The sequence below is a fragment of the Elgaria multicarinata genome, chromosome 9, assembly GCF_023053635.1.
Source record: "Elgaria multicarinata webbii isolate HBS135686 ecotype San Diego chromosome 9, rElgMul1.1.pri, whole genome shotgun sequence".
NCBI classification, from domain to species: Eukaryota; Metazoa; Chordata; class Lepidosauria; order Squamata; family Anguidae; genus Elgaria; species Elgaria multicarinata.
This window is the reverse complement of record NC_086179.1, coordinates 24,887,686-24,914,590: the sequence shown is the minus strand read 5'-3', so window position 1 is coordinate 24,914,590 and position 26,905 is coordinate 24,887,686. Positions and strand designations below refer to the sequence as shown.

The following is a 26,905-nucleotide window of genomic DNA, read 5'->3' as shown; positions in this document are numbered from 1 at the left end:
CACCATTCGTGCTCTCTTCTTTAACAAAACAAATGAATAAATGGTGGTCGCGATGTCCTTTCCCTCCGAGGTTGTCACACGCCATGTGTAAACAGAGGAGGAGATCTCGCAATAAAAATATCGCGAGATCCTCACCCCTCCATCACGCTAGACCCGGTAGGTCTAGCTGAAGCCTCTCTGGGTCTGTCTGTCTGTCTGCCTGCCTGCCTGCGTGCCTCTCTCTCTCTCTCTCTCTCTCTCTCTCTCTCTCTCTCTCAGTGCAGTGTTTGTCCACTAATACTTCTTGTAAGACTGAAATGTAAGAATTGTGCTTCAGAGAAGTTGACAGTTTTCTCTCTCTTCATTTACAGGGTACTAAGGTTCTCCAGATGTTCATGTGGTATTTGAATCCACGTCAGGTCTTTGACCTCTCTCAGGAAGGACCGAGAGACGCGTAAGTTCTGATGCAATTAATGCAGCTTTCTGTACTGTACTCCATTCATATGGGGAGAATACGATGGGTATGTGAGGCAATCATTAGAGACACATGCTGGAACCATCACTTGTTTCCTAAGGCAGTCCTGACTCTTGTTTGTCTTTATTGCCATCTGTAAAGACTTCAAGGTACATCATCAAATCCTTTAACTTAATCTAAGATACGCGTGGAAAGTTTTTGTACCCTACCTGTCGTACATCAGGGTTTTGACACTCAAGAGCAACAATCTCTTGAGTTGGTGTCGCAATTGAATTTAAATCTCTTTATGCTTGTAGTCAGTTATCCCCTAAGGTTCACACTAGATGTGCTGTTAATTGCGTGAATGCAATTACATGCAGGGCTTTTGTGAAGCTGCAGTTGCATGTGGAGTTGGAGTTTTAACTCTTTCTCTCCCTGCCACAAGCCTGACTAAAGTCACCTCTCTGAAGCTTCTCTTTGCATTTCAAAGGAAGCCTCTGCTGGTGCAAAAGGGGGTGATTTTTGTCAGGATTGTGACAGGGAGAGAAAGAGTTAAAGTTGGCATCCACACTCCTGGTCCAAAGGCAGCCTGCAGTTTAAAAGAAGAAAGCAACCAGTGTAAAACTTCCATATCTTGAATTTAACATATCTTGAACAACCTGCAGCATATTTTTTTAATGCCACAAGATGGTGCTCTTGGATAGTTACTAGAACTCTTCTTTTATCTTGCCTTCTGAGCATTTTTGATTGTGGACTGCAGCTTTTAAAAAATTATTATGTATGAAAGAAAGTGACAAATAAGATTGACATAGCCAAGAAGATTGCTGGCAGATGTCGTGCCAGGCTTCACAAAGCAACAAAGACACCCAGGAGGGGTGTGTGTGTGTGTGTGTGTGTGTGTGTGTGTGTGTGTTTTGTCTTTTCCCCCCAGTGCACCTCAGTCTACAATTTAGTATTTCTGAAATAATATTCCACCAGGCAAATCTCATAATTGCTCTTAGCTGAACAGCATTTTGAGGTATAGAAACATCCTTCCTTCTTTCTCTCTCTCTTTAAAATCTGCTTCTATCAGTCGGTAGGGCAAAAGTTATCGAAAGAAAAACAAGAGTCTGCCCTTATTTTCTTCTTGGACTGTATTATCGGCCAAGTGGTACTGTTTCTCCCATTCATGCTGAATAGTGGGGTTCTGTGTCCTAGACCTACCTTGCCATCATACTTGGCCATCTGACAATGAATCCTAAGGTGACCATATCAAAAGGAGGACAGGGCTCCTGTATCTTTAACAGTTGTAGAGAAAAGGGAATTTCAGCAGGTGTCATTTGTATGCATGCAGCACCTGGTGAAATTCCCTCTTCATCACAACCCTACAGGAGCACTGCTGTCTTTTGTATCTGGTCACTCTAATATAGTTCTTGCAGCTTTAATGGTTGTGATGAAGAGGGTATTTCACCAGGTGCTGCATGCATACAAATGACACCTGCTGAAATTCCCCTTTCTCTACAACTGTTAAAGATACAGGAGCCCAGTCCTCCTTTCCATATGGTCACCCAATGAACTCTGATGTGGTTTCCTCTATGCCCTTTCCCCATGTTGGCCCTCTTACTGCAGAGAGAGGAAGGGGAGGGAGGGTGTAAGCCATTTGGTCGATCCTCACTTGCCACTTCTAACTACTCAGGTCGTCTTCATTTCAGCAGTCTTTATGGGCTAGTATAACTGATCAACCTAAATCATCTGATCTTAGGTATTATCCGGACAGTTCACTTGCTCCCACTTCTTTCTTGGCACATCTTTTCTTGCCTATGTATATATTTATAGGATTTTTACTTGCATTTCTATCAAGAAAAATGGAACTTCAAAAAACAAGGTACCATCAAAAAACAAAAACAAAACCCCTTGATGAAAGGAATAATAAAACAAATGCATTAAAACACAATTAAAAATACCACAATAATAGAATGTAAAACAGCATCCAACCTAACAGATCCACTTACACACAAAAGGCCTGTTTGAATAAAAAGGTCTTTTCCTGGGAGTGGCCCCTGAGAAGGCCTTCTTTAGAGGAGGGTTGGACAACTGATGGTCTCTGGGCTGCCTCCATCCAACAAAGCAAATGCATTATATCTATTCCCTGGCTGTTGTAGAAATTCTTAACTAAGCTGCAGCAAAATGTTTGCTGAAAGGTTTACTTGTAAGGAAAACAAAACTGCTCTCAAACGTCATGTGTATGAGCGAGATATTCCATGTTTTAGTGTTACATATGTCTTTGGCTTTTACATGGGATGTTCCAGCCATGTGCGAACACATAAATTTCACCGTAATAATGGATGCCTTCTCTCTGGAAGGCATTGGCTTTCATACAGAGTTGACCACTCATGAAGGGATTGATTTATGTGGCCAAATAAATGTCTGGCCTGTCTAGAGAACAGTGTTCCTCAAGCAGTGCTGGCTCCAGGATTAAGGCAGCTTTAATGGGCCTCTCCCTCAGTGACTCTACGTTCTCACTGCCATTATCACCAGCTGCCATTGTTCCTCATGCTCTTTCTCATCATTGCTACCACTTGCAGGGAACCAGTGACATCTATTTCTCCTCCTTCTCACCATCAGGGCAAGAGACTGGTGAACAAGTAGGTTGCAATGCAGCTCCAGTGGGTTTTTGCCAGTGAACTCCTACTGGGGTACGGGTGCATGGCAGATGCCTGACCATGCTTACTCTTGATGTTGGCCTTGTCCCCAGAAGCTGGCCATATCTTGTCTTCAGTGTCAGTTGTTATGTCCATCCTTCACTCCGTGGTTTCTTGAACAGGAGAAATATGTAGCACCAAAGGGAAAAGTCTACATCTTTTGCTGCCCCTGATGACAACAAGTGTCCAATGTTGCCACCTAGAGTCTCCTAGTAGCAAAGCTGACCATGGTTGACCTTTCATTGGCTGTGCCATCCACTGTATGCCAGATCTTATTGTAAACCATCCTGTATAATTCCATAAGCTTCCCCCAACCCTTTTCTTACTCCTTTTCTTTCAATAGGCTTGAGTTGTACAGAAAAATGCCAAATCTGCGAATCCTGGCCTGTGGTGGGGATGGAACGGTAAGCCCTATCTTTTTTGGATCAGGCCCCTTTTGGGGGTGGTGGTAAGCAATTGTGGGGTGGGGGCTAAATGCCATTCATGGAGGGAAGGACATCAATTCTGACAAGAAGCACACTCAAACAGAGACTGATACAGGCAGGCAAATACTCCAGCCAGGTATAAAGCTTCTTCTTATGTGTATATGTCTTAGGACTTGATGGCTATGGGTACAACATTACAGATAGAACTTTCATATAAGTTCAAGTACAATGGTCCTTAATCAAGTTAGTTCACACAATCAGCTGCTAGTGATTAAGGGGCAGTTCACACATGCATGTCCACCACTTGAATTCTCTATACCTGCTTACTGTATGACTCCACTGGAGAGCATTGCATTTTAACCATGTGCAGTAGTTTAAAAGTTCAATTTGTGTTTTTATATCTGTGATGGTTTGCTCACACGAGCAATGCATCATGTTGCAGTTATTGAATGCTAAACATACACATGTGAAGCAGGCTTTGGTGTACAGGAATGAACTGTCAAGTAATCAAGTGAACCGCCCAGAGAGCTTCAGCTATTGGGCGGTATAAAAATGTAATAAATAATAAATAAATAAATAAATAAATAAATAAGTGATGGACATGTATGTGTGAACCAGTCCTTAGAATGCTATGTATGTCTGGTCTTGGGGTGTGTGTGTTACCATAGTGTTTCATGGAAGTCCGTGTAGGAGATATTTCTGGTGGATTGCCCCCCCTCTCTTAAACAAACAAACAAACAAACAAACAACTGGGTTTGGCTTTGTTATTTCCACCTTCTTTCCCCTTACATTTCACATTTTCAGCTAGCGGGGGCAGCAAGTTTTCATTAATATGAGCGACAGATGACTTATCATTGCTGAGGTTATGTTTGAAGCAAATTAATGTCTCGTCGTTCCAAAAGCCATTAAATCTAGAAATGAAAATCTTGCTCAAATGGATTTAGTGAATATTCAATGAGACCAGATATTACTGTGCATTATTGAAAGGAAACAGAAAGTAGGAGATTTTCCAGTGTCCCTACTCAATGTTAACTCTTTTGTGTGTGTGATAAATGGAGCACTGTCAACTCCAGGTTCTCTCTGTCCTTGACTGTTTCACTCAATCACTGATTCACCACAAACCAAAAGGTGTCCTATCCCAAATCATACTAAGCATTTAGGATCCATGGGGCAGAATCCAACAGAGCACTTAGGCCCCCACCGATTCTCTTGCACTACACCCATTCCCATCCACAAGTGGCGCCCCCTGCTTGCAGAATGAAGATTTAGCACTTCCAGGGGCAACGGGGCAGGTTGATGAAGCTCCCATAAGGGAGCTCCACTGACTTGTCCTGATCGAGAAAAGAGCATTTCCACTATTTTGGGGGTTTCCTCTGGGAAGCACTAAATCTCTGTTGGGCAAATGGCGGATCCCCCTTCGCAATGGAATAAAAGTCTTATTTGTCAAAGAGCAACAATGGGGAAGGGAGAGGGTGATTCGGATTGCGGCTGTGACACAGGGGAGCGTGTACATCTGACCCTTTCCCCCCTTGCTGGTCCCTCAACTTAAATCCCCTTCCTTTCCAAAGCTGCTATTAGCTGTGAAATGGAAAATCACAGTCACATTTTTTTCAACTGTATGTTTTCTTGTCATGCAATAGCAGCCCCATTCAGAAGATACCTTAAACCATGACTTTCTGGCTTAACCACTGTAATTAAAGCCATGGTTTAAGGTGTCTTTTGAATGGGGCCTCTCAATGGCATGGTTCAGACAACACGCTAAACCATGCTGCTTAACCACAAAATGGTTAAGCAGCATGGTTTAGCAAGTGTTGTCTGAACCAGGCCCCCCCCTCTCTCTCTCTCTCTCTCTGTGTGTGTGTGTGTGTGTGTGATATATATACACACACACACACACACACATATACACACACACACACACATATATATATGTTATTTGGATCAGGGCTTTGGTGCGGGAATAGGACAAAGGGATATTATTTACTTTTATTCATTTATTACCTACCGGGGAACTCAAGACTTTGTGCATAATTCTCCACCCCACCCACCCCGCCCCTTATCATTACAACAATCCTGTAAGGTAGGGAGTGGCTGGTCCTGCCCCAAATTGTCTTTGGATCGTGAGCCTTCCCTGTCCTTGCATCACCAAAAATTTCTGTAAAGCATGCACCAGTGGGAGAAAATAGTCCTGCTTAGCATATTGATAGGATGCTCACTTAGACGATCTCAGTAGTTTATTATTATTATTATTATTTATTTATATAGCACCATCAGTGTACATGGTGCTGTACAGAGTAAAACAGTAAATAGCAAGACCCTGCCGCATAGGCTTACAATCTAATAAAATCATAGTAAAACAATAAGGAGGGGAAGAGAATGCAAACAGGTACAGGGTAGGGTAAGCAGGCACAGGGTAGGGTAAAACTAACAGTAGAAAGTAACAGTAGAAGTCTGCACAACATCAAGTTTTAAAAGCTTTAGGAAAAAGAAAAGTTTTTCGTTGAGCTTTAAAAGCTGCTTTCTTCTCTGTGTAGAACTTTCTTCTCTGTGTAGAGCCTATACTGTTATTTCCTTTCCTGCCATTTTTTTTAATGGTTAGGTGGGCTGGATCCTGTCCATCCTGGATGAGTTGCAGCTGAATCCCCAGCCTCCGGTCGCTGTGCTTCCTCTTGGCACTGGGAATGACCTTGCTCGCACCCTCAACTGGGGAGGGGTAAGAGACCTACTGAGGGTGATAGGCTGGCATGTAAAATGATGTAGATCACAAGCTGAGTATGAGCCAACAGTGTGATGTGGCTGTAAAAAAAACAAGTACTATTTTGGAAAAAGTGAAGCAGAAGTTGAGGGGGCAGGATTGCAGTTTGAGATTGATAAACAAATGGTCAAAGAACACCTAATTTCCTTGAATGAGTTCAAATTCCCAGGGCCCGATGAACTGCATCCAAGAGTAATGAAGGAGCTAGCGGAAGAACTCTCAGAACTTTTGTCTATTATCTTTGCAAAATCATGGAAGACGGGTGAGGTGCCGGACGACTGGAGGAGGGCTAACATTGTCCCTATCTATAAAAATCGCAAAAAGGAGGAACCTGGGAACTACAGACCAGTCCGTCTGACATCCATCCCTGGGAAAATTCTGGAGCAGATTATAAAGAAGTCAATCTGTAAACACCTTGAAATCAATGCAGTGATTACTAGAAGCCAACATGGATTTGTCAGGAACAAATCCTGTCAGACTAATTTGATCTCATTTTTTGATAGGATAACCTCCCTTGTGGACTGTGGGAATACTGTGGATGTCATATATCTTGACTTCAGCAAAGCTTTTGACAAAGTGCCCCATGATATTCTGATTAACAAACTAGCTAAAAGTGGGCTAGATGGAACAGCTATTAGGTGGATTCACAGTTGGCTACAGAATCGGACTCAAAGAGTACTTATCAATGGAACCTTCTCAAACTGGGAAGAGGCAACGAGTGGGGTACTGCCGGGCTCAGTCCTGGGCCCAGTGCTCTTCAACATTTTTATTAATGATTTGGACGAGAAGGTGCAGGGAACACTGATCAAATTTGCAGATGACACAAAATTGGGTGGGATAGCTAATAGCCTGGAAGACAGAAACAAACTTCAAAGTGATCTTGATAGGCTGGAGTGCTGGGCTGAAAACAACAGAATAAATTTAATAGGGATAAATGCCAAGTTCTACATTTAGGAAATAGAAACCAAATGCACAGTTACAAGATGGGGGATACTTGGCTCAGCAATACTACAAACGAGAAGGATCTTGGAATTGTTGTAGATCGCAAGCTGAATATGAGCCAACAGTGCGATATGGCTGCAAGAAAGGCAAATGCTATTTTGGGCTGCATTAATAAAAGTATAGCTTCCAAATCACGTGAGGTACTGGTTGCTCTCTATTCAGCCTTGGTTAGACCTCATCTAGAGTACTGCGTCCAGTTCTGGGCGCCACAATTCAAGAAGGATGCAGACAAGCTGGAGTGTGTTCAGAGGAGGGCAACCAGGATGATCAGGGGTCTGGAAACAAAGCCCTATGAAGAGAGACTGAAAGAACTGGGCATGTTTAGCCTGGAGAAGAGAAGACTGAGGGGAGACATGATAGCACTCTTCAAATACTTAAAAGGTTGTCACACAGAGGAGGGCCAGGATCTCTTTTTGATCTTCCCAGAGTTCAGGACACGGAATAATGGGCTCAAGTTAAAGGAAGCCAGATTCCAGCTGGACATCAGGAAAAACTTCCTGACTGTTAGAGCAGTATGGCAATGGAGTCAGTTACCTAGGGAGGTTGTGGGCGCTCCCACACTAGAGGCATTCAAGAGGCAGCTGGACAACCATCTGTCAGGGTTGCTCTAGGGTGGATTCCTGCATTGAGTAGGGGGTTGGACTCGATGGCCTTGTAGGCCCCTTCCAACTCTGCTATTCTATGATTCTATGACTTGGTCTGCAGTAATAGAAGCATAGCTTCCAAATCGTGTGAGGTACTGGTTCCTCTCTATTCGGCCCTGGTTAGGCCTCATCTAGAGTATTGCATCCAGTTCTGGGCACCACACTTCAAGAAGGATGCAGACAAGCTGAGCGTGTTCAGAGGAGGGCAACCAGGATGATCAGGGGTCTGGAAACAAAGCCCTATGAAGAGAGACTGAAAGAACTGGGCATGTTTAGCCTGGAGAAGAGAAGATTGAGGGGAGACATAAGAGCACTCTTCAAATACTTAAAAGATTGTCACACAGAGGAGGGCCAGGATCTCTTCTTGATCATCCCAGAGTGCAGGACATGGAATAATGGGCTTAAGTTACAGGAAGCCAGATTCCGGCTGGACATCAGGAAAAACTTCCTGACTGTTAGAGCGGTATGACAATGGAACCAGTTACCTAGGGATGATGTGGGCTCTTTCACACTAGAGGCATTCAAGAGGCAGCTGGACAACCACTTTCAGGTTACCTTTAAGGTTGATTCCTGTACTGAGCGGAGGGTTGAACTCAATGGCCTTATAGGCCCCTTCCAACTCTACTATTCTGTGAGTCTATGATTGTTGAAGATCTGGGGTCCGGGTGAATCAACAGAAAGAAGAGAAGTGCCTGAAGCTTTTTTCCTTTTATGTGACTTCTTTTCCATTGTACCTACTAGACGTTTCCTTGGTGGATATAAAGTAGGAGTATAGGAGGAACTTGTTTCAGTTCGTTGTTTTAAAGCAGAATTTACCCAGTTTGCACAACCTGGAATCAAATACAGACCCAAGCACAAACTGCAGTAGAAGGTTTTACATTACCGAGCTTGCAATGCAAGCTGTAGAACCAAAATGCGTTCAAAAACACACTTTAAAAATGTGTATGAAAAAAAATTGTGTACATTTGGAAAATGCTCACAAAAATCGGCACACATTTGTGTGTGAAAACAAAAGCAAAGCTCACAATCCGATCCAGACATGGGAACATGATGTACTTGAGGTTTTGCTTATATTTGCACATCCCACTTGCAAAGTGGCAGTGTTACTTTTGGGGTGCTTCCTTTTTTGCTTTTCTGTAGGTCTTGCAAACCCTCTTTTCTCTATGTCCTGAAAGGTGCTTGACAGAGATCACAAACCGTCCTTGAATAAATGTAATGCCTGCTCCCCCACTGTAGTCTGCAATGCATCTTCTGCCTAAAAGGAGAGCAGTTACTGACACGGGTGTTCACCTGTCCTATCTCCAGGGATACACGGACGAGCCCGTTGCAAAAATTCTCTGCCATGTTGAAGATGGGACCATTGTCCAACTGGACCGCTGGAATCTCCAGGTGGAGAGAAACCCGGATTTGCCCCAAGATGAACTTGAAGATGGAACACGGAAGGTTAGTGTGGCATCTTCCTCCACAGGAACAAACTGGAAGAAGGGATGGTGGGGGAACGTTTCCAGCTAGGGAATGCTAGTGCCAATTTATTCTTCATCAGCTCCTGATTTTTACTTAGTCATGCAGCTTTGTGTTATAGCTAATTAATTAATTGCATTTGTTTACTAAAAGTATTTACTACTTTTGCTATTTACTGTTTCTAGAAATGCAAGAACTAGACTCAGCCAGTGAGCATGAAATAAAATCCACTCATTAGTAGCATTAGGCCAGTTAAAAGATGTAAAATCAAAAGAGCTAAACTTCATCGTGAATTTCAGAGTGACAGCGCATCTGAAGCTAGTGGATGCAGTGCAAACTGGATCAGGGACTGGAGTCAGTGGAGGCTGGTGACTCTGATTTTGGTAGGGTTGTGAATCCATTCTGGGTTTCAGTCAAAACCAGCCAGAACTCTAAAGGAGCTATCCGAGGTGCTGAGCCCTATCCCAAAATTAGTTTCAGCACTTTAGATAGTTCCTTTAGAGTTCTGGCTGGTTCTGACTGAAACCCAGAATGGATTCACACCTCACTGAAATTGCAGCCACCAGCCTCTGCTGATTGTAGTTATCCAAACCCACTAGAAATTGGTTTAAATTGATACTCAGGGAAACATGTGCTTTGCATGCAGAAGGTCCCAGATTCAGTCCCTGGTGTATCCAGATAGGATAAGAAAGACCCCTGCCTGGAACGCTGGAGAGCTTTGGCTGTTTTCAGAGTAAACATTACTGAGCCAGATGGAGCAATGATCTCAAACAGCATAAGGGAGCTTCCTGTATTCCTGTGAGTCAAAAAAGGAAGGTGGAAAGGCATGAATTTTAACCTTTAAAGCATCTGTGGGAGCAGAGGACAAGGAGGATCATGTATGGCACCTCAGCTTCCTTGCAAGAGAAAAAAAAGCCGAATGTAAGTGTTAATAGAACCTGTAAGGCCCTCATGGGTGGGGGGAAAGAAACAGGACCCCATCAGCAGGGAGGGGGGAGAAACACGTGATTCCCCCCCCCCCGCTGTGTGAATGGCTGCTGTCATTAACGCAGTGGGGGGGGGGGGAGAGCGTGATCTGGAAGCCTGGGTGGACCAGTGCTCAAGTGCTCTTGGGGGCTTACAAACACTCAGGTGTGTCCCAGCACCGGGCACCTCTGCCTGGGCCCATGAGGACTCGATGCAGAGGCATCTGCTGTCTTCGCGGAGTGGGGCCAGATCTACACTACTGCTTTAAAACAGTTTATAACAGTAGTGATAACTGTTGGGGCCCAGACCATACTCCACAGGCAGTTTTCAAAAGGTTTTCAAAGTGTCATGTCCTGCTTAGTGTAGATCTGGCCCTGGGCGGGCTTTCACTACATTCCTATATATAAACGTAATAATAAATAAGTCAATAAATAAATTAAAATAAAATCAATGGTAGAAGAGAAGCCACTTCCTAAGCCTTGCTGGGGTTATATATATATAATGTTTTTAGGCTACTTTCATGGCAGCAGTCCTCCCAAAGAGGCTTACAACCATAAAATTAATTATAATAAAATAACAACACCAACTCCTAGGCAGTTGTAAGCCCCCCTGCCCCAAGAAGGTGAATATTCAAGTGATGAGAATATCCAAGGAATACAGATGAGGAATAGTGAGGCTGAGAGAAAAGCTATTATCACCATGCCAGCCATGCCAGATTTATTATAACTTGCAATTTTACTTGCTGTTGTTAAAGTACAGGGACTCTCTACTGCAATTCATTTAGTGATCTACTAGTGGATCCCAGTCTACCTTTGCCTACTCCTGTAAAAGACAGTCCTGGACTAGATGGATGAATAGTTTGACCTAGTAGAAGGCGATTTCATATGAGTATATAGAAAAAAATTATGTTCCCCTATGAGGAAAGGTTAAAATGTCTAGGCCTGTTTAGCTTAGAAAAATGCAAGAAAGGGGAGGCATGGTAGAAGTGTACAAAATTATGCATGGTGTGGAGAAAATGGATAGGGAGACGTTTTTCTCCCTCTCTCATATTAGTAGCATCATGGATCATCCTAGGAAGTTGAATGGTGGGAGATTCGGGACAAATGAAAGGAAATGCTTCTTCACACACTGCATAGTTAAACTCTGGAATGTGCTACCACAAGATGTAGCTATGGCCATCAATTTGGATAGCTTTAAAAGGGGGGGATTAGAGGAGAAAACATTCATAGAGGAGAAAACTATCAATGACTATCAGTTTTGATGGCTACTGTATATGCTACCTCAAGGACCAGAGGCAGTGTAGTTGACTACTATGTGAACAGAATGCTGGACAAGATGGACTCTTGGCCTGATCCAGCACTTCCTCTTATGTTCTTATTAACCATGCCTAGCTCTGTTAATCTCAACATTTGCCAATATATATTATTACTTTGTCTTTTATCACAAAGCTTTTCACTTTTGCTTTTGGTCGTGTCATTGCAGCTTCCCCTCAGTGTTTTCAATAATTACTTCAGCCTTGGATTTGATGCTCACGTCACGCTAGAATTCCATGAATCTCGAGGTAAGAGAACAAAAAATGACCTCTTTTCTCTCAGACCACAGGGCCAGGACAATGCCTGGGTATATGTAAGAAGTTGTTGTGGATACCTCCCCTAAAGATGGCCTGTATGTTTTTAATCCCTGTATGACAGGTAGAGTTTCACCAGGAGGCGCTTCCTCCATTACAGTAGGGCTTGGGATGTGAATGGGATGGAAATTGGTCCTAAAGAACCCAATGGAGGAGTTAAGAAAGGGTGTAGGTTCCTCTTTAAAGTAGGCCATGAATCTCTATCTCTGAACTGTTTGTTCATGCAAAGGAAGGAAAGGAACCTCTCGTGCAAGCACTGAGTCATTACTGACTCTTGGAGGGACGTCAGCGAAAGCTGACGTTTTCTTGGCAGGCCTTATAGCGGGGTGGTTTGCCATTGCCTTCCCCGGCCGTTATTACCTTTTCCCCCAGCTAACTGGGTACTCATTTTACAGACCTCGGGAGGATGGAAGGCTGAGTCAACCCGAGCCGGCTGCCTGAAACCAGCTTCCGCTGGGATCGCACTCAGGCCGTGGGGAGAGTTTCAGCTGCAGAAACTGCTGCTTTACTGCTCTGCACCACACAAGGCAAACCTTATTGTAAATCCAGCTTCTCCTCTTCCCAGGGTACCACCCTAAAAGCAGCACCTTTGAACCCTTCACAGCTGCATGAAAGATATAAATTTAATAATAATAATTAATAATAAATTTATTTATTACCTTCCTCTCCCTCTGGATCGAGGCAAGGAACAATAAAATATAATACATAAAATTAGTTAAAAGAGCATATAAAACTCTCTCTCTCTCTCTCTCAAACTCTATATACAATATTAAAATAACAATCACAGCATCTTAAAATTCTTAGGTTTAAAATTCTTAGGTTTAAAATAGAAGGGCTCTTTTTCTTAATGCAGAGATGGAATTATGGGGAAAACTCCCACAGCTACATTTCTGCCTATCGTGCAGTATCTCTACCCAAAATAACTGGAAATCTTAGCTCTGTCTCCTCTAGAAAGGATTACTTCCTGTCAAGGAAACAGGGCAAAGTCTGGGATACCCTTGCCTGGTTTTACTGAACATTATGTACCTTGTTATGAAAGGGTAAGGAGTGTATTTGTGTGCACGCAGAGAGCATGCAAGAAGACTGCAGAAGCAAGGTCGCCACCCCGAATAACCCCTAGAAAAGTATCTAATGCTATTTGCCTTTGTTCATGTGAACAGAGGCCTCCGGCCTGTTGTGAAATATTGTCCTTCTGCTCATGCAATTCTAAACAGGACTACTCAGCCAAGCACTAATGAGCAATCATTGCGCTGTGTGCTGGGAAAACACGTTGACGATACCCAAAATGGTTGTTCAGATCTGCCTTGTTTGGCATCAGGATGATTTACTGCCACGGATTTCGAATGGCAACCTTACTTGTCCTCATTTTCATACCCTCACAAAGCCATGTAGAAAGATTTCTTTTTTCTTTTCTTTTTGAAAGAGCATCCTAATGCCAGGCTAAATAAAGATCTGAATGCCTGATGGAAAGAGCTAATGCATATTTTATCATGTTTAAGATGGTTGCAAGCAGTAAGAATGATAATGAAGGGCCACGGAAGGGCAAAGGAACGAGGCGTTGAAAGCCGAGCCTTCATTACTTTATGAACATGTGCTGAAATGCCTGCCAAATGTGCTTGGAAGTCTACAGAATGGATGAGCACCCGGGCTGCTTTCTCACTTAGTGGAAACATTACTTAATAATGAAGTCAGAGCACTCTATAAAGAACGAATGGACATTAGTCCAGGGATGCCGAGGTCTTTAAAAAGAAAACAGGGGACAGGGGAAAGACTGGGGCAAAAGCAAGCTGTGTGTCTGTAGGTGAGTAATTTAGCCAGGAAGAATTTATTATTTTTATTCATTATTGATTTCATTTCTGTACCATCCCATAGCTGAAGCGTTCTGGGCAGTATACAGCAATTCATAAAAATACAAAGTACAGCAGAATAAAAAATAATCTAAAATTCTTAACATAGAAAAACTAAAGTAATGTGAACAGCTAAAAACAATTTAAATACACTATGTTCCCCCCCCCCCCCATAATAGACCTGTTCTAAAACAGCAGACATAGCTGCCTTATCATATACCATGAAATACCTGGGAGTAGAGAGTTGTCTTTACCTGACGACAAAAAGATGACAGTGTCAGCACCAGGCAGGCCTCACTGAGGAGCTCATTCCACAGTCAGGGAGCCACCACTGAGAAGGCCCTCTTCTTTGTTGTCACCTTCCAAGCTTCCCTTGGAGGTGGCACTTGGAGGACCTCCTCCAGATGTTGATGGAAGGGTCTGGGTATGTTTAAACAATAAATAAATTCATATAATAGTTGTTTTAAATGGTTATTGCTGTTTTTATGCTTTTGATGGTTTTAAATTTTTATATTCGTTTTTAATGTTCACTGTTTTTAACCTCTGTAAACTTTTCAGAGAGCTTTGGCTATGGGGCGGTATAAAAATGTAATAAATAAATAAACAAAATCTGTTTTTTCTATTAATGCAGTTTCCCCACCCCTTCAAATTTAAAAGAAAAATAAACTGTGACACATAATGGGGTGGAGGGAGAACTCTGAGTATTTGGCATGGAAGGGTGTGTGTGTCAGGACAGTCATGTTTTATTTTCTGAGAATTAAAGACCCTGGATCGAGTAGATTCTCTGGACCTGCACATCAGCTTTGCACCCGTAGATTGCGGCATTGGGAGAGTCTCAGTTTTCTTTCCTTTAAAAGAAGCCCACATTTCCTGCTCTTCCACTCTTTTTTAGTTGAATGTGCATGGACACAGCTGATCTCAGTGGGAAAAGAGACAAGTTCCAAAGGAGTGACCTCCTTTCAGAATCAGAAACAGTAAGCCTATGTACACCAGTTGCTGAGGAACATGGGTGGTAGGGTGCTACCTGTGTCCTGCTTATGTGTTCCTGGTCGAGAGCTGGTTGGCCACTGTGTGAACAGAGTGCAGGATTAGATGGATCCTTGGTCTGATCTAGCATGGCTCTTCTGATGTTCTTATGTTGTATTGTAGCTAAAAATACAAAGAAATAAGTGGCAGCATTGAGACTCAGTTCATTTAGGCTACAATCTTATGTTCCTTAAACGGTGTCCCAGGGGCAAGAGGTATCATTGGAAAATCCCCTCTGAAGGCTTAGAAATAGCTCCAGACTAGGAGGGGTTTTCCTGATGTCAGACACACACACCCTTGGATCCACCCAGCCACCATGGGGGTGTCCATGGGGGTGTCCTTCTATGAGGTCAGAATTCTGACCTCATAGAGGGTGGAATAGGCATGTTGGGGGCATGTTGGTGGAGAGGGGAGGAAGTGGCCCTGAAGCCAAAGGATCTACTGCCCTCTCAGCCCATGACTGTGCCCCCAACACAGAAGAGAAGTTGGATGAACTGTGAAGCTTATCTAACTGATTTCCCCTTTGGAGGGGTGGAATAAAAAATCAGGCCCCAAATGCCCTTCTGCCCTACCAGGAAGAGCCTTGCACAACTTTGGACAGAATGGAATCTCCAAGATTGGGGTGCTCCGTCATTGGGGCTCCCAGGTTTGTGCCATTATTGAGGTATGAGCTTTTATAGCTACATCCTTATGTTATTATAAAAGGAAGTCTCATCCCATTTCATTGAGTGATGGAAAGTTCCTGGCAAGGAGAAACAGCACTGGAAGACAGCCTTATGGTTCAAGTAGGATTCCTAAAGCAAATTGTGCAATGAGTAATGCAGTGCATCAGATCCCCAAAGAGTAGCAACATCAATCTCCTGGAATCCTGCCCCCTGCTGGCTGTGTCCATTTAGTTTACTCCAGCTAAACTATCCGTTCCTGTCTGGCACTCTGTCTGCCAAAATTCACACTGCATCAAGTGGTTTCCTTAGCTGCAGGGTGTGACATTCCAAAGGCTGGGGAGAGATTTCCAAGTGTTTAGAGCCATGAAGCGCTTTGCTGTGCCACCAGGTGCCAGGTAATGCAATATTTATTTATTTATTTATTGCATTTCTATACCGCCCAATAGCTGGAGCTCTCTGGGCAGTTTACCATAGCTATTGGCCCATTCAAAAGAGCCAAGAGCATAACAACCCCACCCCTTGCCTATAAAACACATGTGTCAGGAAGTAAGATTTTGCCTACATAGGTTCACACTTCAATCATGTAACCTTTCTCTCTCTCTCTCTCAGTCTCAATCTCATAGAATCATAGAATTTTAGAGTCCCACACCCCTCTCTTTGTTGGAAGCTAAAGGGTAGGTCTTTCCATAAACATGGAATGGCAACTAACCCTTCCACATTAGTTAATCTAAATTAACTCTTCTTGGTTCTACACAAGATCAGCTGACATCACCATTTGACAAAGTGGCCTCTTGAAAAAGTTGGCTGTGCAAATTGCACCCCACTTCTACCCCGATGATAGACTAGTGGCACGTTCAGTCCAATTCATCCATTCTTTGGGGCTCCCTTATCTAGGAAGGAAAGAAAACAAGGATCCTTCCTTTCCATCAGCAGCCTGCAGTGGCTAGAAATTCAGCTGTTTGTCGGCTGCCGGAAGGAAACCCAGGAACAGAACCAGCAAGTGCAATGTACTGTTTGGTTGACTTAGTAAAGATTTTGTGTCTTCTGCTTTCTTCTTTATCACAGAAGCAAATCCTGAAAAATTCAACAGCCGCTTTCGAAATAAAATGTTTTATGCTGGGGTGAGTTGAAATGCCTGTGTGAGGTTGTTTTTGCTTATTTTTGTAAACAAGTTGCTTTGCTCACACGGGTTCAATCAGTCTTGCAATCCCAAGGTTCTCTGTATACATCTAGGGCACCTAACTAGCTCTGCACCCTGGGTGGCCCTATTATACCTTCAGAAATTTAACTGCTGCCCTGATGCTTTCATCATCTTCTATTCTCTGGCGGGTCATTTGGGAACCCCCTGGGTTGTGGAGTTCTGAAATCTTTCCCCCTAGCTGCACCAATGTCACCACCTTCCCATATTATGTGGTTTTTCTTCCATTACAAGCACTTCCTAGAGCCTTGGCTGCATGAGTCCTGAGCCTAGTGATCTATTCGATGGGACCAAACCACTGAGCAGTCAAGCCAAACACTCCACCACCTTGAAAGAATCCTATGACATCAAGACAATTGTTTGCTCTCCATCTGCATCCCCCTTCCCACAAACTGGGATGCTACATCAGCCTTGCCCAAATTGGTGCCCTCCAGATGTGTTGGACTGCAACTCCCATTACTTCCACTGCTGCCTGGGAATGATGGGAGTTGCAGTCCAGCATAACTCGAGAGAATCAGATTGGGGAGGGCAGTGCTGCAGGATAAGGAGGACGAGGTAGTCCACAGGTCATCCTTTTGGAGTATTTGGGACTCATTTCCCGTATTGCTGTCTTCACTCCTGATTCAAGGGACTCCATAGGACTGTGTGTCCCATAGAAGGAAGCCTTCATTGTTGAAGGCTTCCAAGTATCCAGTGCCCTGCCACGGTGCTGCTGGCAGAGTGATGGATGTGATATTCGCCTCTCAGTCCTCCTTTTTACATTTCCCCCCAAAGATGGGCCTTTGAGCCCATCTAGAGATGGTGCACTTCTGGGAGTTTGGGCAAAGCTGGAGAGACCATAGGGTTTTTCATATCTTATTTATTTTATTTATTTATTGCATTTATATCCCGCCTTTTTTCCTCCAAGGAACCCAGGATGGCATACATAATCCTCCTCCTCTCCATTTTATCCTCATATCAACAACAACTCTGTGAGGTGGGTTGGGCTGAGAGTCTGTGACTGGTCCAAAGTCACCCAGTGGGTTTCCATGGCCGAGTGAGGACTAGAACCCAGATCTCCCGACTCCCAGTCCAACACTTTAGCCACTACACCACACTGGCTATCTTAGCTTCTCCTCTCCTCTCCAGTCTCCTCCATTTTCTCTCCATGCAGGGCCCCATTTGCGACCTTGGGAAGCAACTGATGAGGTTCTTTTCATGGTAGCTGCGAGGAGGAGGAGGAGGAGGGGGGCATTTGGAGTCCCCCACCCAAGGTGGTAGCAGTGTCTATGGCCTTGGAAGGGGGCTCCAAACAATCCTATATTCCCGTGGACATTCTCCCAGAGACCATAGGATTGCTCCCTTAGACAATTCAAAACAGTAAGCAGCAGAGAAAGCTTCCAAATGTTTCTGTAAGTGACAATACAGAGAAATATGTGATATAAGCCAGAGAAAAGAATTAATTCATATTAACTCGAGAGGGATTTCAGTGCTTAATTGTGCACTGAAGTGTGATTGCTTTCTATGGGAAAAATTAATTTAGCGAAGCCTTGTTCTCACTCCAGACCCTAGAAGCAATGTCAGGAAACACAGATGAAATGATGATCCCCTTTCTTTTCCCTCTCCCCTTTTCCCCTTGTATGATGTAGGCAGCCTTTTCAGATTTCCTTCAGAGGAGCTCCAGAGATTTATCCAAACATGTGAAAGTTGTGGTGAGTATAAGAGATGGGACTGCACTTTTTACGGACGTGTGTGGGAGAGATGTAGCTGGTAAAAACAAGAGTAGAGAATCATTTGTGCTGCTTGTCAATTTGCGCACCTTGTGTGAAGACTGGGGAAAAACTCTTCACTCATGCTAATTCAAGCCTTGGACCCAGGTGTATTGTTCTTGGTTGGTGTGTTTTAATATAGAACAGGCCTTTGATGCCCTTAACTCATCAGTGGAGAACCCTTTATAAGTCAGGGACAGCATTCCTTTGAGAGAAAGTGATAACAGCAGTGGGTGTGGCCAAAGCCCAAAGTGGGTGGGACCCAAGCCAAAAAGTGGGGAGGGCACCCCTTTCCTCTATAGTTAAACTTCCCTTGTTTTTTTGTCCTTTGTTTATCTACTCAGTTTACATTCCATGTACCAGATATGGTACCTCCCTCTAGTTATTATGTCAGCACTCAGTTCAAGCTATGACAACATGCCTGAGCTTTTGCCAGGAATTCAGCAGAAGCAGATTTATTTGCTTCCTCTGGGCCTTTCATGTGATGTGGGATGTATGACCCTCTTCTTTCATTTTTCATTTCTCATTAAGTCAAAGCCCTCATTGAAATACATTAAAAATGCTGATTTTATTATGAAACAAACATAGTTGTGCTTGTTTTTATTCAACCATACACACGCTTTCTTTTTCTCTTGGCAGTGTGATGGCACAGATCTGACCTCAAAGATCCAGGAGTTGAAATTTCAATGTATAGTGTTTTTAAATATACCCAGGTAAATTCTTATTTACATTTTTTAAAGCTACTTGGGGCTGAGTAAACCACACACACACTTCCTCTTTCTCTATTTGGCTCTGGTTATGCCTCATCTTGAGTATTGTGTCCAGTTCTGGGCACCACACTTCAAGAAGGATGCAGATAAGCTGGAGGGGGTTCAGAGGAGAGCAATGAGGATGATCAGGGGTCTGAAAACAAAGCCCTATGAGGAGAGACTGAAAGAACGGGGCATGTTTAGCCTGGAGAAGAGAAGACTGAGGGGAGACATAAGAGCACTCTTCAAATACTTAAAAGGTTGTCACACAGAGGAGGGCCAGGATCTCTTTTTGATCTTCCCAGAGTTCAGGACATGGAATAATGGGCTTAAGTTACAGGAAGCCAGATTCCGGCTGGACATCAGGAAAAACGTCCTGACTGTTGGAGCAGTCCGACAATGGAACGAATGACCTAGGGAGGTTGTGGGCTCTCCCACACTAGAGGCATTCAGGAGGCAGCTGGACAGCCATCTGTCAGGCATCCATTAAGGTGGATTCCTGCATTGAGCAGGGGGTTGGACTTGAGGGCCTTATAGCCCCATTCCAACACTACTATTGTTTTTATGTTTCTGGTGATTTTTAAATTTTGTATACTTTTTAAATGTTTACTGTTTTTAACTTTTGTAAACTGCCCAGAGAGCTTCGGCTATGGGGCGGTATATAAATGTAATAAATAAAATAAATAAATACTATTCTATGATTCTAAACCCTAGCAAGGCAAAACATTTTGGTTCCATTGATTTAGAAATTGATTCCTAGCAAGGACCTCAAAGTGTTGATCTTATAGCCCTCTTTTTGGCATTGAACTGGAGGTGCATTTACTCTCTGTCTTCAGGTCAAATTGAAATAGTGCACTGCGAGGTAGGGAAGGAGGGAGGGAACAGCCTCCAACTGACCTCTCACTCATCGTTTCCTCACTGGGAGGACAAACTCACATTTTGAGAATCGTAGCTGTACCCCAGAAGTGTGCAGAACTGAATCATAAGAGGCAATGGGGAGGAGAATTCTGAGCTTTGCCACTTGGTGCACCAGCCACAAACAATACAGGGTTCCCCCTATTCTTTACTCTCTCAATTCTTGTCCAAACAGTTAATGGTTGGATATGAACAAGCATGAAACTTTGCCCCACCCCAGATTGAAAACAGACCATCTTGTCTACCCCCAAATCTCTGGTATAAAGGGAAAATTTTTAGGATAAAGTTACAGAACCATCTGAAAATACACTTTTAGAGAACAAAGCCTGGGCCGTGATTGATGATTTACTTTGCTGCTAAAGATCCAACGTTTGCTCATGTTTCCCTGTCCCCAACCTCCTTCTACAGGTATTGTGCTGGCACAATGCCCTGGGGGAACCCAGGAGACCACAGAGAATTTGAACCTCAGCGGCATGATGATGGTTACATCGAGGTCATTGGGTTCACCATGGCCTCCTTGGTGAGTATTTTTTTTGTGTGTGGATTGCTGCCTTGCAACCAAACCATCTGTCAGACAACTGGAGTAAGTGCCAACTTCCACAAAACAAATGAAATGATGGTTGCCAATGATAATTGAGAATGCTGTATGAACCTTGCTTGGTTACTAGATTTGCCAGGGAGCCATTTTAAGGAGTTGATGGAGGGATGGCTGGCCATAACCCCTTCCTACTCCTGAAAAAACTTGTTTGCTGGCAAGACTCTTTCTTCCCACGCCATGCCTTGCTCTTTCTTGCCCCACTCTCTACCTTTTAATATTTTGGTAAGGGGAAGAGAAGGAGCCAAATACTTCAAGGAGCAATGATTTCTCCATAGGGATGGACAGATCTATACCCTCCCCATAGCTAAATTGGCTTTCTCGCACACATCGTCTCATCACTTTTAATTGTCTTTCAATCCATTCAGCAGATCAAATATTGAATTCTGAAACCGCAAATTCACAAACCTTTAGTTTAGAAGCCCACTGTTGGTATCTCAGGCCTAATCTACACCAAGCAGGATATTGCACTATGAAAGTGGCATGAAAGCGGTATATGAAAGTCAGGAGCCACACTACTGCTTTATAGCGGTACTGAAGTGCACTGACAACTGTTGGGGCCCATTGACATATACCATATACCACTTCCATACTGGTATATCCTGCTCGGTGTGGCTCCTGCCTTTTATATACCGCTTTCATAGTGCAATATCCTGCTTGGTGTGGATTAGGCCTCAGTGGCTCAGTTCAGACAACACATTTCTCTATGCAGTGGGAAAATTCCACTCAGTGGTTGAGTTTGTAGGAGGTACTCACCACACAACATGTTCTAACTCCCCTGTTGTGCGATTGTGGGCTACTATGGAGTTGAATAAAAGGCAACATGATGTTTGATCGACAGTTTCTCTGTCCTCTTTCCTCCCCCTGCCCTCCTGATGGTATCCCATCAACCATTGCTTCAAGAAAAACCCCACAATCCTGGCAGCTCTCCTAAAATGGCACTCACACCTTTTCCTGCGCTTGCCAGAGAACTCTGTAGCCAGTGGGAAAAGACCACTCAACACAACAGAAAACTCTACAATACAATGGTTGTGCAGGAACTCTCCTCTGCACAGCGTGGATATTCAGTGTGGAGTGTTTTCTAAAAATACCTTCACTGTGGGGTTGAGTTTTCCCTCCAGACAACTCATTTCTCAATGGTGGTGTAAACCCCCCACTGTGGAGTTCTAAAAACACCGTTGAGAAATGTGTTGTCTGAACTGAGCCACTGTCATGATTCTAAGCGATGCGATGTGAGACAAATGCGATGTGAGACAAAAAAAAGAGGTCTGCCAAGTAATCTACAAAACTTTATTCAGCAAATAAACATTTCTTCACACCAGAAGGGAGTGTAAACACTAGGAGCTTGCCTCTAAGCTAAGACTTGGCTGTCTAAACTAGGCAGTTGTCCTTTCAACAAAAGGGAAGGTTTTCTCTGAGCCAGTTTTGCTTCAGGGAGGATTCTTCTGAAGGAGTCTTTGGCAGGAAGCTAGCTGAGCTGATCGCTTCTCCCCTGCTTTCAGCTCTGCCTGCTTGACTCTGCAGTGGACTCTGCAGTCTCTTCCCCCTCTGAGGAAAGCTGAGTTTCCACAGATGCTGTTAGCATCCTCTTTGATAAAGTTTGGTGAAGATTCATCCCTGGCTTCTGAAGAGGCTGGGAGAATCTCCTCTCCAACTTCCTTTGTTGACTTGTAAATTTCTAGTCCTGTTTCATCTGGTTCAGAATCTGATTCTAATTGATAGCCTGAAACCCCAGGATTAGAACAGGCCTGATCCTGACACTCTGTGATGATAAGGGTAAAAAATCCACCACAAATAGCTAATGCAGGTCTCCTGCTCAGACTTTGATAGGCAAGGGTTGGGGATTTCAACCCTGTCCACCCACTAACATGGTCCCAAGCCATTATTTCCTTATGTAGCACTGAAGCTCAGCATAAATGGTATGGGTAGAGAGCTAAAATATCAGTCTCTTGGGTCATATTCGTATACATGTTTAGGCAGAAAAAAAAGTCCTACAACTCCCAGCATTCCTATTGTAGGACTTTTTTTCTATCTAAACATGCATAGAATTGCAGCCTTAAACATTTGCTTTTTGACTAATTAGTAGGTGCAGGCATTCAAAATGCAAGTCTTGCCTTTTATAGATTCATACGGTACACCAATTACAGTACAAATTTAGCCATGTCCATTTACTGCATATTACATTTCCCCTCCTTTTTGCTATGTTTGTGTCTTGCTAAGGCTGCTCTTCAGGTGGGAGGTCATGGCGAAAGGTTGCACCAGTGCCGGGAGGTGACGTTGTTGACATACAAGTCCATTCCCATGCAAGTGGATGGGGAGCCTTGCCGTCTGGCTCCATCACTCATCCGAATCTCCCTGAGGAATCAGGCCAACATGGTGCAGAAGAGCAAGAGGAGGACATCTATGCCTTTACTCAATGAGTGAGTGAGTTGTACTTCTTGGGACAGGGGGGTTGTGGAGTTAGAAGTTGCTCGGATCAGCAAAGTCAATGATGGATTAAAGATATAGCAGCACGATGCAGAAAAGTATTCTATAACTCTATACTGAATTGATATGCCATATAGCCATCTTTTCAACTGCAAAACCCACCTTTGTTCATGCTCAGCACACCAAAGCAGTTTGTACAAGCACAGGATGCCTTCTATTATTCTGCCAACTCCACTCGATACAACACGAGTACTCATTCTGTTCTGAACACAATATAGTATTTTAAGTTTCAGGACAGCTGGGGACATGGCTGCTCCCTCCTTGATTTTTGATAAAGGAACATCTGCCATATCGAGTTTTAATGAAACAGAACATATATTTTACAGAGGGCCTTTATGAATCTGGCCTTCAGGCTGAAAGAGGTTTTCCTATTTTACCAGGTAATTGCAGGACCCTCATTTTGTGACATAGTTAGCCTACATTTAATCCAACTCCAAGGGCACAATCCCATCAACCTCTGAATGCCAAGGAGTGCGGAAGCGATCTTTGCCTCTGTACTCCTCCCATGTGGCATTTTAGTTGGATGGGTGTTTTTGCTAGCTAGCTAGGGCTGAAGGGGAGGGGGAGGAAAGAGGCTGGGATATCTGATAGCTCCGCTACCCCACTCCGCTCCATCGCTGCCCACAGAACCTCCCCCTTTCCCTCCTCCACAAGGTCATGTTTGTGACCTTGGAGAGGCAGCCAGCATGGTTCTCCTGGTTCTAAATTTGGAGTGCTGACTCCAACCTCAGATTCAGGAAAACAAACTATCCTATGCCCACCCACCCCAGATAGTGTCTAGGGGCCATAGGATTGCTTTCTAAGGATATTATTATTATTATTATTATTATTATTATTATTATTATTATTATTATTATTATTATGTTGCGCAGACTTTATACTGTTAGTTTTACCCTACCCTGTGCCTGTTTACCCTACCCTGTGCCTGTTTGCATTCTCTTCCCCTCCTTATTGTTTTACTATGATTTTATTAGATTGTAAGCCTATGCGGCAGAGTCTTGCTATTTACTGTTTTACTCTGTACAGCACCATGTACATTGCTATATAAATAAATAATAATAATAATAATAATAATAATAATAATAATAATATTCAATTTATATCCCACCTTTTTTCTCCAAGGTGTACATAATCTTCTTCATTTTATCCTCATAGCAACCACCCTGTGAGGTAAGTTGGGCTGAGAGTCTGTGACTGGCCCAAAGTCACCCAGTGGGTTTCCATGGCTGAGTGGGGATTGGAACCCGGATCTTCTGACTCCCAGTCCAACACTTTAGCCACTACACCACACTGGCTCCAGTGTAGAAGGCCTCAGTCTATTCAACTACAGCTAAAATGAATTTGTGCCCCCCACACCTCAGAATTCTCCCCTGTGAATTTCTCCAAATATTTTCTAGGCGTGTCCATTTTCTCCAGGTATTCAGTAATACTTTTCCTGCTATATGAAAACTCACTGGCTTTTGATATTTTGTGTAATTTTGTTCCAGCCTTAAATCTACAGTTTAATCCCTCTGCTTACCAAGTGTTTTATAGCTTTGTCCTTCAGGGTGTTCTTTGTGGGAATGATGTTTACCTTTTATCCAAACTACTATCAATCAACTCAAAGAACAGAAGCCTTTAAATTGGTAATACTTAGCATTATATGGGCTATTAGAGCCTTCAGAGCACTTCACATACTTGATCTCTGATAATCCCATAGAACAACCTTGTAAAGTAAATCAGTTTTATGGCTATATTGCAGATGGGTGTGAGAGAGAGAAAGAGAGAGAGAGAGAAGCTTGGGCAAGTTTAGATTTGCTTCCTGCACTGTTATAAAGAAGTTCAGGATACCTGGATATTGCGATAGCCAACACGCCCCCCGCCCCCAATGGACAAGAATAGCCTTGTAAGAAAATTGTATATCACCCAGCCTTCTCCAGCCTGTTGCCTTCCAGATATGTTGGACTACACCTCCAAACATTCCCATTCAGCACAACAAATAGCCATGCCAGCTGGGGAAGATGGGGACTGCTGTCCAACACACTGGAGGGCAGAAGTTAGGGAAAGGCTGCCTTGTACAATGCTTATCTAATGATGGTTAGGACTGAACTTCTTTTGTCATCCCTATAATCCACAAACAGACCGTTTTATAAATTTTATACAAGTCAGTTTTCAATGTATAAGATACGGGCTTGCTCCTGGTGGCTGCCAGATCTTGTAACAGAATCCTTCCTACCTTTCTTTTTGAATAAGAATAAAGTCAATGGAGTCCTTATCCCTATCCCTGTTCTACCCCTGAATCAAAGATGTTGATACCCATACAATAGTGGAAACTCTCCCCCTACCTACCTCATCTTGAAAGAAGGGAACTGATTTAAATTATGAGCTAGGAAATATGAACCTGTCTCGAGATGATAATTGTGTAATGGCCCTTAGGGCTCATTCAAAATCTGAAAATATAGTTACTGAATGAGTTGTGACTGCATTTGGTTTCTGTTTATTTTGTTTGAGGTCTTTAACGCATTTGGTGTAAGTAGACATTACATAATCTACATCACTTATTACCTGCAGAAAGTGCACAGGCGTGTCTTGGACAAAGGACATCATGCTTCAGCTCATGCATTACGATGGGTGGGTGTCCAGTCCACATCCTCTGTCTCCCCTGTCCAATCACAAATCATCTCAAGCAATAAGGAGAGAGGATGCCAGAGAAAAGATAAGCCCCCCCTCACAGATTTTCGGTATCCCATAAGTCCAAGAGGGGGGCTCCAGTTAGAGATGTCTGAAAATTCTGTTCTTGCTTGCAAAATATGCGAGGATGTCTGACTGCAATGCCACCAAAAATGTTCACCAGGTGCCAGAGATGTGCTTGCATTAAATTTGCGCAACTTCCCCAGTTTGGTTTTGCACAAATTTCCTAATTGGAACAAAGTTTCCCTGCAGACTGAAAGCCCTGCTTTAATCTAGGGAGAAGAATTTTGCAAATTTGGGGAAGTTTGCGCAAATTTCACATTCAATCACTGCTCAATTTGCACAATTTCCCCATTCGTGCAGATCGAGCGGTGATCGCAAATGTGAATAGGAATCAGGCATGAGACGAGCAATGAGACAACGTTTGGAGAATCCTAGTGATCTCGAATGTTGCTCATTTGTGACTCCCTAGCTACAATCACTTTTAGAAAGAATTTATCCTACACTTGTCTGCTCTCTTTATCCGAACTTATCCTGCTTCTGACCTTATGCATCACCAGAAAAAGAGGCAAGTCACAGATTTCCATATGGTAATTTATATGCACAGATGCAAATACAGAAATAATCACTATAATTTAAATAGAAACATAATATGTCCCACCATAGTAGAAAGAAGGAGGCCAGGCAACCTGTGTGCCTGCTCAGTCTGCTGCCCAGGTGCTAACAGAAGATAGGTCAGAAAAAAGAGAAACGGGCTCTCAGGATGCAAACTATTTATTTTCATGAAGCCCAACTCATTTCGGCCTGTGCTTTATTCAAAGGCATCCTCAGGGGACTGTAACATTAATAATACAATAAAATACATTAAGATAACACATGATATTAAAATATGTCTTTTTCTATTAGGTTAATTAAGCACATTCCCACAAGGCCTACCAGGCAATGTTCTTAATTGACCAGCATAGGCCTTGTGGCACTGTCTTCCTTGTTCACATATAAATAGGGATGTTG

At 43.3% G+C, this 26,905-nt stretch overlaps 1 protein-coding gene across 2 annotated transcripts in view; it reads left to right on the top strand.

Annotated features, from left to right (window-relative positions):
- Positions 1-26,905, top strand: part of DGKI (diacylglycerol kinase iota) — a 216,838-nt gene that overhangs the window by 91,617 nt on the left and 98,316 nt on the right. For both annotated transcript variants that reach the window (XM_063135050.1, XM_063135049.1), the window contains exons 11-20: positions 351-433; positions 3,458-3,518; positions 6,139-6,252; positions 9,246-9,383; positions 11,850-11,928; positions 16,598-16,653; positions 18,359-18,421; positions 19,118-19,191; positions 20,551-20,662; positions 22,958-23,157. In XM_063135050.1, coding sequence (XP_062991120.1) covers positions 351-433; positions 3,458-3,518; positions 6,139-6,252; positions 9,246-9,383; positions 11,850-11,928; positions 16,598-16,653; positions 18,359-18,421; positions 19,118-19,191; positions 20,551-20,662; positions 22,958-23,157 — 980 coding nt within the window. The remainder of the gene's footprint in view (positions 1-350; positions 434-3,457; positions 3,519-6,138; positions 6,253-9,245; positions 9,384-11,849; positions 11,929-16,597; positions 16,654-18,358; positions 18,422-19,117; positions 19,192-20,550; positions 20,663-22,957; positions 23,158-26,905) is intronic.